The following is a 12,923-nucleotide window of genomic DNA, read 5'->3' on the forward strand; positions in this document are numbered from 1 at the left end:
CTTAGAAGCGCTCCCTCTCTCTCTCTCTTGAAAACTTTATACTCAGCGTCTTGTTTTACTTTTTTTACCCCCACAGAGGATTCGTAACATGTGCCCAAGCGAGGGCATTTCTGCCATTTCCACATGCAAGCCCAGATCTTTCGATTGCCGGAAAAAAAACGCGGAGGAGCGTTGTATAGACGCGTCTTCGATCCAACTGTTTATAAATAAGAGACTCTGAAGTCCGATCACCACACTCGCTCTCTCTCTGAATCAGATCTAATTCAAACTTGGGAATTTCCTTCCTTCGTTTGAATCTGAATCTGAATCTGAATCTGATTCAAGATGGCATCGACTACTCCTCGCCCCGTCGGGCTCCGATTCCATCCCAGATAGGATGAATTGATTGCTTACTACTTGCATAATCGAATTGTCTTGGGAGATCAGTTTCGATCGGAATTTGTGTTTGATTGCCCCGATATCTATGGGAAGGAGCCCTGGGTCACTTGGACCATGTGGGGTGGGGATCTCAAAGAGCCCGGAGAGCCTCTCTATGTCTTCACTCATCGGAGATCCAAACACTTCGACAGAAAGGTCGGTTCCGGGACATGGAGTTCCCAGAATCTAGACCGAGTCGCTGCTCCTGCCCATCCTGATGTCGTTCTCGGATTCAAAAGAGAATTCCGGTATATCAAGGGTTCCGATTCTGTCCAAAATGGGGCTTGGTTGATGACCGAGTACGAAATCACATCCCACAGTGATCTTCTACTCTGTGCCCTCAGAAGAAGCCCTAGAGCAACTGAAGACACTGCTCCTCCTCCGAAGCAAAAGAAGAAGAGCAACAAAAGAAAGAAGAATGAGGAGGAGGCTGTGAACACTTTGAAAACGCAAGAATCAGAACCCTCTACCTCTACCTCTTCCTTGGATGTTGAGCAGCTTGATCATCTGGTTCATGATTCTCTAACTGTTAGGTTAATATTAACATAGTAATGTTTGCCTTATTCTTATTCTTTTGCTTTATATTTTTGTATATTTATTTATTTCTTTTTACGTTTCCTACTCATGTTAGGAAAATGTGCAAATGATCGGAAACACGTCAAGAAGAGTGGATTTAGCGCACATTATGGATTCAGGTGAAAGTTTCAAGCCAAAAAGAGCAAATGTGGAAATTTCATAAGAAAAGAAAAGTCAACGCCGGAAAATGCCGGTTAAACTCCGGCGATGAGAAGGTGGTTGCCGGAAATGGTGATGGTTAAAGTCAATAAGACAATGAAGCATATTGGTGAATTATGAATTGTAAATTTTAATTTACAATTTAAATTCAAAATAGAAGAAGACAAATGAAGGAGACAATTTCAAGAACAAGATCCTCAATTTGTGCTCCATGAATTGGGGATTTAAATTTAAAATAGAAGAAGACAAATGAAGGGGACCATTTCAAGAACAAGATCCACAATTTGTGCTTCTACATTTGTCCACCATATCTAACCAATCATCCCCTTACATCTCCACCATTCATTTGTGACCTTAAGGCCTTTAAATACCCTCATTCTTCACAAATTCGTGCATTCTCCTTCACCACACTAAAACTCCATCAAAACTTCATATTTTCCATAGTTTTAACATAGTTTTCTTAGGCCTAAGTCATAGATATCAAGTTGTGCAAAGAAAAGTGTAAAGTGTCTTGAGTTTTCACCAAAAACTAAAGATCTTTTACACCCTTGATCAATCACAAACTTGTTTCATAGATTTGGGTCACTTCACTCTCTTTATCCTCTACTCATACTCTTTCTCAACCCTTGTTCTTTGTTCCTAGATTGTGTGGATAAAGTATGGTGTTCATGGAGTTCTTCTTTTGTTAGAACCCATTAATACCATACTTAGAAGCATTTTCTTCCTTATTACATCTTTGTGGGTAGTAAACCTTTAGAGGTACGGTTTGGTATCATTTGTACCAAACCCTTGGTAATCTCTTTTCTCTTTACTCTACTTCTCTTTTGATGTATTTCATTTTCAAGGGTGTTATATTTAATGGGTTGTGAGTAGTTGGATTTGAGGCTAGGCTAGCCCTAGCCAAACTCATGTGCTAATGAATTCATTTTATTTTTAATTGATGTTGATGCATGTTGAATCTATGGGCTTCTACACTTAAAATGCTTACTAAATGTGTTACTAGTTTTGTCACCTAGAAACATGTTTAGGTAATTAATGAATCGGAACTTGAACTTGACAACTTCTTGAATTCGTGAGCATGGGTAGCTTTTAGGTGGTGGCTTAGTGTTTCTTACGGGAAATACTAAGTTGCTTGAATTTCTTACCATGAACTTAATGCTTGTTCCATGAGTGTAATTACTCTAAGGGGGTGTTATGCTTGTGGTACATAGCCCACTTGTATTATAAGGTAATATAATTGGGACTAAGGTTTTGTGATTTAATTTGGCTCCAAAAGACTTTGTTAAATTACATGATTAGTTGGTTTCTTGGTAGCTTCACCAAAGCACTAGGGGGAAGTTTGTCAAACATGTTATGCATTAATCTTGAGTTACATTTGTGCATGAGTAAGGCTAGGTGCAATGCCTAAGTCTCTACTCCTCTTTTGATTCTATCTCTACATTTACCTTTCTTTGTTGTTTTAGTGCAAGAATTAGTTTACTTAGCTTAATTCTAAAATCAACCAAGTCGATTCACTACCACTTGTTAATATCATCTCCATGATTCTTAGCTTCCAAAGGGCTAAGGTTGTGAACTTGTAAAAAGTTAGAATGCATGTTTTTCTAGTTTTTCTTGCGAAAATCTAGTTAGAGTTGAGTTTCCCCCAATCCCTTGGGTACGATACTCTACACTTTCCCTTACTAAAACTTGACCTCCTATACTTGGGAGTAGGTAGTTTCACCCATAAATACACATAATCATACTTAAGTGATTCAACCAACACTAACTGATATGGATCTCCGCCTGATGATTTTGAATTGGATCCTGAAATTCTAAATTTTTTCAATAATGAGGATCTATTTAATAACGATGACTTCTCAGTCTTCAACCTCTGAATTGAGTTGACACTCAGAATTAAGACAAGTAATACCCAAACAAAAAATAATAACACAACCAGCAAAGAATAAGGCCATTGACATCTGAAAATTCATTTTAAAAAGGACAAGAAAGAAAATAAATTTAAAAGCTTCATTCAACAAGAACAAAAAAGAAAATGATTTTAAGGGTTTTTATAAAATAGTCACATTTATATCAAGTAATTATAATAAAATAAGCAATGTTTCAAATTTATAAAAACAAATAGAAAACCATTAAAGCGTTGTCATTGTCAAAACATTGTCTCTCTTTCCAAAAGTAGAAAGGCATTTGCGAGTGTTGCCCAACCACCATCATTTTTGTCATCACCGTAGTCTCTCTGCGTTACCCCCTAACCTCCTCATATCATTGCCACTAACGACACCAATATCCATTTACTTGGAATTTCTGTCTAACGCATTTGTGAGTGTTTAAAGCCCTTGAGTTTGCTTTCAAGCATTTTGAGAATGATTTGATATTTCTAGTGCTCGGTGAATTTGACTAGCAGCAACAAGAATTCAGATTGGTTGAACTTAACTAGTGGAGTCAACGATTCAATTTGAGATATGTGGTTGCGTCTAGTGGGTTGCTAGATTGCCTACGTACCCCTTTTGAGGGATCAAACCGACCGTAGTTCATACTGGGCAATTTCTGGTTTTGTACTGAATCTTGAACTTGCCAAATGTACATATATTTTTGACTCCGTCAAAATATTTCTTTTGGACACCCAATTTGGTAGAATGTCCGTTGATTTAATTTAGGCACCCGTGTCGAACTTTGTTGCTCGGCGTTGAGACTTGGGATGAGCTTTGCATTACTTCATTTTTACTTTGAAGTTGTCGACGATATGAGCTCTAATTTTCAGTCAAACGTGGGTCTTTGTAGTACAGGCTTAATAAGAGTCTACTTTCATTATAAGACATCATATAGGGTAAATTCAACAAACAGTACCATAACTATTAATCATTCTAACGTTTAGTACCTCATATTTAAAAACTATCGCATTGATACTTCAAGTTTCTATTTCAAGCTAATTTTAATTCCTTCCGTCAATTAATACTGTTAGTGACTTTATTTCCTACCAATTTTTAAGGACATTTTCATCACTTTATTTTCTATTGATTTCACTTAGTTTATAGCCAACATATTATATCATTTAAATCAACCAATTGTTATATAAGCATTTTCTTTTGCTTTTGAAACATTTAAATGCCTATAATGGAGTTTTTGAGCATATTATTATAACAATATGGCTGTTGGTTAATGGACATATACAATATGAAATATATGCTGATTTATTTTATAATTGCGAACTTTAACTTGTTTGTAATAGTTGTGGTAATGAAGAATGCTTATTAAATTTATAATGAAATGATATAAATTAATTAACTTGGTTTAAAAAATTAAAAATAGAAATTGGAGGAAAATGAAAGATGAAATCAAAAAATAATGAAGTGACGAAAATACCCTTAAAAATTGGTGGGAGATGAAGCCACAAATATTGTTAATTGATGAAAAAAACTAAAATTGGGTTAAAAAAAAACTTGAAGTACCAATGCGATAGTTTCAAATATAAGTTACTAAAAGTTAGAATGACAAATAGTTTGAGTACCGTTTGCTGAATTCTCCCTATCATATAGTATAGGCATGCTGAACCTAATCTCTGTATCAACATTCTTATCAATTTAAAGAATCTCATATAATGGCTTATAAAGTTTTTTGATTGCTTCCATGCCAATCCAAAATCTGGCATCAAGGATTCTGCATTCTTAGACAAAACACCATTGCCTTTATGAGGAAGTAATTTTTCACATTTCTAGTACCAATCAACATTCATAGAATTGATGTGAACCAAAATGCCATTGCAACTTATACTCGAGCAAACTCTTCCATGAAATATGGTAATCAACAACACTTATAATTCTTCAAATGCAAAAAAAATTGCTTAAAATTAAATGTGCAAACAATGTCTGAACTAAAGCAGATAAAGATTGAGCCATTTTGTATAGCAAAGGAATAAGAAATTAGTTTCAGTCTATCTGATTACATGGATGCATGGTTATATAATCTAAAGTAATACCTAGCACTATACATGGGGTTAATCATTATGTCCTAAATCAGTTAAGGAGGCTTAGTTTCAATAAGCCAATCAGCAGACTGATTATACTGATAGTGTGAAGCTCTATTACCTCTATAAGCATCAGACAACAAAAAATTTCACTGTTGAACTAGCCACAGTGGAATTGTACATTTTTCAACTCACTTATCTTTAGTAGATTTTGACGCTTTTGATATCATATGTTGCTTCGATAGCAACTCCGCAATGTGCTGGCGATCAAATAAGTGAGAGTTCTTCAGTAACAGGTTTCTTGTAGATGAATCCACAATATAATCTTGTCCTGGCATCCACTGTAGTAACTGAAGAAGTAGATCCTTCTTGTCAGGCTCTGAAATATAACGTGATATGGCCATCTGAAATATTCCCTGTGGGATGCAGGACGGATTCATAGCTATATGAGTTGTCATAGTAAAAGCAGTTACAGACAAGGTCGATGAAAAGCTTCCACTAAGGATGAAACAGAGTCTCTACAAGGTGTACTTGTCTACAGGCCTACAGCCCTTTATTCTTAAGCAGTCAGGCAACTATTTCTCTTCAAAAATTTATTCTCTTCTTGTCAAAAGTACAAAGGAAAACAGAAAAATAACAAAACCAAACCCAAAAACAGAAGAGGTAGTAAGCGAAATATTTTCCATCTAACAGGTAACAAGTTACACCAGAAGAGAGCAAAGAGAGTCACACGCCCACAAAGGCATGTGAAAGCACCAACACCAAAGCCCACAAAATGGAGATGAGTACATGAATGTATAAGTCCAAAATGAACTCTCAGTACTTAGCCTGTTAATTCAAACAAGTGAAATGAAGAAAGGCTACTTCTTCCCTCCAGGGATCCTACTATGGCAGAGGGTGACGTCAATTATATTTAATATCTGTATTATAGCCGTACTAGACAGAACCCATGCTTTGTTTCAACAAACCTAGGTTACATGTTAGTATCAGTGTGAGACTGTGAGATATATGCCCAGACCCTATATTTGAGTTATAATAACGAAGTAAACTATTTTTGAAATGCTTTCTAGAATTCCACCTGCACAAAAAATACACGACAAAAAAAAATTCTTTAGTTTTTAGCTCCTCTTATTTCTTAGAACTCGATTTACAAAAATCCAACATTTTTTTCTAGCCATCTTTAGACTTTTACTTTCTCCTTAGTTGAGTCAGAAAAATACTTCCTTTTTTCCCCCTTTAAGTGAGGACATTGTGACCCTATTATTCTTCTCCTGCACTCCCTCCCACACACAAACCACAAATGTGTTCATCACAATAATTGAACAAAATATGCATGCAATAATAATAATGATCCATAATATTAGACCCATATTAATTTACCTGATCAATCTTGCAACCAGAGCCATCAATTGCCTTCAAAACATCATTTATCAAGTTGATATTTCCCAATTTCATAAATGCAGTTGCAAATTTCATAGTAGCAGGCTTAGAAATCAACCTCGGATTATCCTGATCAAAAGAAGACAAAATTATTAAGAAATAAGAAGTTACATAGGCCCAGAGCCCTTAGACAGACAATTAAAGGTTACACAAGAAGAACCTTGAATTAGAACGCTAGCTAACCTTGACTACTATATACGCATCTTTAAGAAGCCTTCCGGCTACTAGAACGTGTAGAATCTTCTCATGAAGGGCCTTGCACATGGTTCGCTTACTATACCTTAGCATATTGTAAATGGAGTATGCTTCTGAATATGCTCTCACTTTCCCAAGATGAAACATTAATGAGGAACAAAGTTCCTACAAGACAATATAGTTATTAGTCTTGTGTTCTTGGACCATGTCATATAATAAAAGTTTTTACATCATCTTTACACCATAAAGGATACTGATATTTATATCAACAAATCTTCATAACATGATTTACTGTTTCTATCAATGGTTTCATTATGTCTAGGTTTACTGAAGGCCATTCCTTTCTTTTTCATTCGTTTTTAAAGAGAAGAAAAGCAAAACGGAAATGTTCAGCAGGTCTTATCAACAAGATGCATCTCAAAAGAACATAATACCTCATCTGGTGGGTAGCCTTTGTTGTGCATGTCCTCCATGGTCTTATAAGCAAGCATGTATAGCTTCTCCTTACAAAAGTACTTTATTAGAATATGGAAGGTCTTATTATCAGGTGTTATTTTTAATTCATCCATTTTTCTCAGCATTTCCATTACACTATCCATTTCACCTGCTCTGCAATAGGCACATATCATTGTATTCAACATAACCAAATCATACTTGTCATAAGTTTTTTCGAAGTCCTTAGCCAACTGCTTTGCATCATCTATAAGCCCACCTCGGCAGAAAGCAGAAATCATGATACTGTAAGAATATCCATCTGCAAGCGGGGAAAAATAATAAAGTAGCAGCACTAAGCACATATAATCAAATTTCTACATAGGAAGAAAGGTTCTACAGGAAAAGATCAATGGAAGTATTTCTTAAAGCTCCATTTACTTTTCTACTAGTGTATGCTACTAACTAATACAACAAAGGGACTCATGAAAAAATTAACTGTTAATGAGGCCATGTAAGAGCAAGTAACTACAAGTTAACATGGATATGTAAGAGCAAGAAATATGTGCAAAGCATTTGCAAAGACCATATTCAAGCAAGGATTTCTTCTTCAAAGTATGAATTGACACCAGGAACAGAACAAGACACAGAATACACATCATCTTTTGTATGGTACATAACCATAAAACAAGTCAACTAGCCACGACTTTCAGTGTTTTGGGTGTCCAAATTAATTATGATATCAATATTAAAATAACTGATAGCTTGCTATGAGAGTTCATCTCCGGTAAAGGTTGAATGATACCTGATCGTACCGATTTAGCCTTCATTTCATCAAAAACCAACTTAGCATCTTGTATATGCCCAGCCTTAGCAAGGGCATTCATCAACAGACAGTATGGCATCTACAAATACATGTAACTTGATGAGCTACAGAAGAGAAAATAAGAAAAGAATTTATGATAGATTATTAAAACAATGCACTCGATGATTAAAGCATAGAAAATCTTCAATCATTTTCCCACGAAAAGCAAAAGCATTTTTATCAGAAAAGAACATTAATCTTACAAAAGCCTCAATAATCATGGTGGTAATTTTTAAAGTTTTCCACCAACTTTTGCTTCAAGTTAATGGAAATTTGCTCATGATTAATCACAGGTGCAAATGTCACAGGAAATATATGAAGAAATGAAATTCCTAAACATATGATAGCAGCATGGCTGGTCCAATATTTCACCAGCAAACATTACATTAGCTAAAATTTCAACAAGATAAAGGTACCAATCTAGTGTCACATAATTTAGAAAACATGGGATTTTATTTTTCTTTTGAATGTGAGAATAAGGGACCAATTAGATCTAAGGTAAGGAACTAGTAAGAGCAAATTAATGCAAATTTACCAATTATTTTGTTAGATAACTTACGAAAATGAAAACAAAAGTTACTACCATCTGTGAAAGCACACAGAAATGGTTTCATAACGATCTATACCAAACCCAGCAGATGTTATTTAGAAGATAATGAATTATTGATTAATTCAAAACTTCCGTTACTACCGAATGGGAAAGAAAACAGTAAACATTAGAAGAAACAATTCATATTTGTCTATGAATCACTCCTCCAAATGAGAGAGAATGACCAAAATAGTAGAAAAAATGCAAAACTATGGCTTGGATTACAAGCTAATAGTTAGGAGGCAAAGAATTTACTATACCTCATCTTCAGCATACCCCAAAGCTTCCAGTTCGGCTAATAATTCTTTTGATTTTTGAAACAACCCACCTCTGACATAAGCCTTCAATAATGTTGTCAACAGGACCTGCAAGAATTTGCAGTTTCAACAGATTACATATCACCAAATTGTACTACTATATAAAAGAAAATTGAGCAAGAATAAATAGGTGAGCATTTGACTACATCAGGAAACCAGGATATTAGTGGTTCAAACTGAAACACCAATATGTGGCCCATTGTATTATTTATAACATGAGTTTTACTAAACCACTTTCACCAGCTGCCAAAACAAAATCATAATAAGATATCGATCAGACAGACTAATTCCTCTCACTAGCTTTGCACATAAAACAAAAGCAAGATTTTATCAGTTAATAATTAATATATAGGAAATTATTGGAATCTTAGCATACACAATTACTGTTCGCTTGCACATCTTAACATGTTTAATCTGATGCAGATACTGGTTAACCAACAAAGTGTCATGTGAAAGCAATCACTGAGACCTCCCAAGATAAGTTGCATTCCATATGGCGGGCTCTCATATGGAGAGAACTGTTTAAATGTACCTTACCCTTTCCAAAATATTGATGATGCAACAACATATCATTAGTAGTATCTTGATATGATATTTAAGAGATATACTGTGTAGGGGATTGTTGTTTGGAAAATTCTTGGAAGTCTTCTTTTTAAGCAGTCAAAACTCACTACATTTAAGGTGGAAGAATTCTGATGCAAATCGTTTATTTTAGAAGGGAGAGGTAGCTACCATATTTCCTGACAGGACGACATTAGCTCCAGTATCTCATGTCTTCAGTATGTTGTGGGCTGAATTCTTAATATCTGATATCTGGCTACCCTACCATGTGCATAACTTGTGCTCAGTGTTTGTCGACTTTACAGTCAATCCAGATGGAATACACTGACATGAGTCTTTGTGCCTCATAGCAACCTAAAGAATCTGGGAATAATAGTTAGGATGGAACTTGCTCCAACCAACCACCCTCCCAGAACCTCCAAATTTGTCATACTATCTTCCAAGTGTGAGAGGAAAGGCTTTTGTTATATCATATGAATCTGAGAATCAGATTCCCAGTGTGTGATTCTGCACCCTCAAACATATATAATATGAGCATTTAGACCAAGTAAATGACTAAACATTTACTAATTATATATATTATTCTACCAAATTTTTAGCCATCTTGCCCTGTGACTACCTATATTCATTAATGTTTATATGTCCCTCGGTGCAACTCTTTCAATTTGACAAATACGAAATGGACAATTACTAACAATCAAGATTCACATAGAGATAACATTTATGGAAGTTGAACATGAACAAACCTTATTAGGTACTAACCCTGCAGATTTCATATCTTGCACCAAAGCATCAGCTTTTTTGTAGTTTCCGCTTACAGAGTAAGCATTGAGCAATGAGCTGTAATGGAATTCATTCGGTAAATGACCTTCATCCTTCATCTGCTTAAAATAACTTTCTGCTTCCTCCAATTTATTATTTGAAGCACAAATTGCTAAAAGTGTACCATAAAGTACACTGTCCATCTGCAGCTCATTATTTTGTAATTCTTGAACAAGCTCTAATGCCTTTGAATAACCGTGTTTGAATTTGATGCAACCTGCAAGCAGCTAAAGATGGTACAAGATTTAGGTGTCAGACAGTTCATACTTCTCAGATGAAAGATGAGGAGTTCAGAAGTGGAGGAAATCGATGAATGAAAGTGATATACATTCATATATAAAATACTGTATAACAGACCTCTTAAAGAACTAAGAAGCTTTTCATATACTAACCTTCTTTTTTTCAAAAGCTTATAAGGAGTGTTAGATTGTCTATATCTTCTTCAATTATGTTAACGGTTTACTCCTCACTTTAAACAGTTAAAGATGTTCACAATCATTTTGTCACTGGAAACTTTTACACTGAAATACTGAAATAGCAGATTATATTTATTTGTTTTTACCAGCGTTCTAACTTTGCATTACTATTTTTCATGGAGAGACTTTCTTTTTTAAATCAATGTGACATGGAAACTGAAATGCATACCGTACTATAGGTGACAACATCTGGTGTTAAGCCATCCTGCTTCATCTGGTGAAACAACTTAATACTGCCATCAAACTTGCCACTCCTGACCAGACTACCAAGAACCGAATTGCATATGTGAACATTCTTTTTGGTTGATTCATCTTGAATGCTATCGTAAATTTCTAGTGCCTTTACAGGATTGAGGCTCTTTCCCATAAATTTTATATAGCTACTATAGGAAGATGCACTAATTTTTCCACTCTGTTGCATCCATTCAAAGAGCTGCAACAATGTAATAATATTATTTCATTAACAACTGAAAGAACAAAATAAACACAGACGTAACAGATAACAACATTAAGAGATTTTCGAGAGATAGACCTGGGAAAGATCATGCCATCTTTTCTGTATCCCGAAATAGCGTATTATGGCATTCAAGTCTTGGACCTTCAAACTTCCACCTAATCTGAGACCAAGCAATTACAAAACTCAAACGTCAAACTAAATGCATAATGTTCTTGCCGAATGCAAATCGATTACATGAAGGAATAAAATATCAAATATATACAATTAAAAAAAAACGAAACTACCTAGTGAGAGCAGATTCCAAGTCAGACGACTGCTGGACTTCAAGAATCGCAGATTGCCTTGCTAAATACTGCTTGGAGTGAGGCCTTGTGGCCCTCCCACTGTCAAACTTGGAAGGCTGCCGTCGAAATGGCTCTTTGTTAATAGTTGTGGCACAACAGACATGACAAGTATAACTCACTCTGGTCCTCCATGGTTCCACTGAGCCAACAAATGGTGGAACCGAGTTGCGGCAGAGGACATGTTGGACACTGATGCCGAGTGCCGACGCCTCCATCCCAGTCTGTGAAGCCTAGATTTGTCTGAGCTGAGACTACATTAATGATTGTAAAAAATCAATTCTCTCCAGTTCATTACATTGCAAAGGTTAAAAATTTATAGATAATAACAGTAAAAAGAGCTTGGGAATCTGAATTAACAAGTGAAATTGACAGTAAACGGCTCAAAATTCAATCTTCCTTTACCTTTCTTTCCCGAGTCATCAACCAACAGAAACCCCCATATCGCCGGTATCACTTTAAGAGAATGAAGAGAGATCGAAGTCAGTTTGAATCGCAATCGTAATCTTCCGGAAACAAGTGATCAGAGAGAGGGAGAGGTGAAAGAATATATGGATGAACTTGCCTTATCTTTAAGGCGTTGGAGCGTTTGGTTTCGTGTTCTTAGACTGAAGCACTCTCTTTTCATTTTTGTACTGTCAGTGTATGGTTTTACGGTTTTGCCCTCATTAACAAAGAGAAGCAGCACAAGGCTGTGTTTGTTTCAAGGAATGGGAAGGAAAGGAAACAGATGGCATGTTTACTTACTTGGAATGGAATTGTATTCCGCTGGAATCAATTCCATTCTGGCGTTTACTTACCAAGAGGAATGGAATTCGTGGTGGGACCCACCTCCAAAATTCATTCCGATTCCGGAAATGTCATGGAATTGTAATACTAAGGGGGGAGGTGGGAATGGGAGGGAATGAACATTTCTTCCAAAAATATCCTTACCCATCTACTTATATTAGTTGTGTTTGGTTAGCCATAGGTACAAAATGACCTTAATAAACCTCTACTTAATTAGCCATAGGTACAAAATGACCTATTTAAATACATATTTTGATCAAGTGTTGTAAAGGAAACACTAAAGAGAGAGTTTTTTCCTATTTGTAAAAGGGTATTTTGGTAATTAACTTAAATTTAATTTCGATTCCTTAGTACAAGTAAACAACAACAATCGTAACTAGTTTCTTTCCTATTCTTCCATATTATTCCATTCCGTCTCTCATTCCTTCCGATTCCTATTCCATATTAATTCCATTCCGAGTAAGTAAACGTGCCAAGAGTTTATGGAGATATAATCTGAAGTTCCACATCCAGGGTTTGGTATTCC

The 12,923-nt window shown here is 35.5% G+C and overlaps 2 protein-coding genes across 4 annotated transcripts; one reads left to right on the top strand and one right to left on the bottom strand.

The window, feature by feature from the left end:
- The first annotated feature begins 136 nt into the window (after positions 1 to 136).
- Positions 137 to 2,061, top strand: LOC126794900 (uncharacterized). Its single transcript, XM_050521696.1, has 2 exons — positions 137 to 950; positions 1,049 to 2,061. Exons 1-2 carry the CDS (start codon positions 493 to 495, stop codon positions 1,062 to 1,064), a joined length of 474 nt encoding a protein of 157 aa, XP_050377653.1. The 5' UTR covers positions 137 to 492; the 3' UTR covers positions 1,065 to 2,061.
- Positions 2,062 to 5,026: 2,965 nt separating this feature from the next.
- Positions 5,027 to 12,232, bottom strand: LOC126793924 (pentatricopeptide repeat-containing protein At1g10910, chloroplastic). Of its 3 annotated transcripts, none has more exons than XM_050520556.1 (11): positions 12,014 to 12,232; positions 11,552 to 11,851; positions 11,343 to 11,427; positions 10,980 to 11,243; positions 10,259 to 10,561; positions 8,895 to 8,999; positions 7,986 to 8,085; positions 7,183 to 7,502; positions 6,737 to 6,913; positions 6,494 to 6,622; positions 5,027 to 5,529 (listed from the first exon to the last, which is right to left on the bottom strand). In XM_050520556.1, exons 2-11 carry the CDS (start codon positions 11,824 to 11,826, stop codon positions 5,305 to 5,307), a joined length of 1,983 nt encoding a protein of 660 aa, XP_050376513.1. In that variant the 5' UTR covers positions 11,827 to 11,851; positions 12,014 to 12,232; the 3' UTR covers positions 5,027 to 5,304. The 3 variants fall into 3 exon arrangements, with proteins under 3 accessions (XP_050376513.1, XP_050376512.1, XP_050376514.1); XM_050520555.1 differs by having other exon boundaries at positions 11,552 to 11,856; XM_050520557.1 differs by having other exon boundaries at positions 11,552 to 11,862.
- Between the last annotated feature and the right edge of the window lie 691 nt (positions 12,233 to 12,923).

Source organism: Argentina anserina, chromosome 5 (genome assembly GCF_933775445.1).
Source record: "Argentina anserina chromosome 5, drPotAnse1.1, whole genome shotgun sequence".
NCBI lineage: Eukaryota > Viridiplantae > Streptophyta > Magnoliopsida > Rosales > Rosaceae > Argentina > Argentina anserina.

Bases quoted from the DNA above. Each gene is read 5' to 3' on its own strand.
- LOC126794900 (XM_050521696.1), top strand. From the start codon at position 493: ATGTGGGGTGGGGATCTCAAAGAGCCCGGAGAGCCTCTCTATGTCTTC.
- LOC126793924 (XM_050520556.1), bottom strand. From the start codon at position 11,826: ATGGAGGCGTCGGCACTCGGCATCAGTGTCCAACATGTCCTCTGCCGC. The intron at 10,562-10,979 runs GTATGCATTTCA...TACCATCTTTAG, and splicing joins ATGTTGTCACCTATAGTACG to CTGCTTGCAGGTTGCATCAA. The intron at 5,530-6,493 runs GTAAATTAATAT...TGCATCCCACAG, and splicing joins CTGGTTGCAAGATTGATCAG to GGAATATTTCAGATGGCCAT.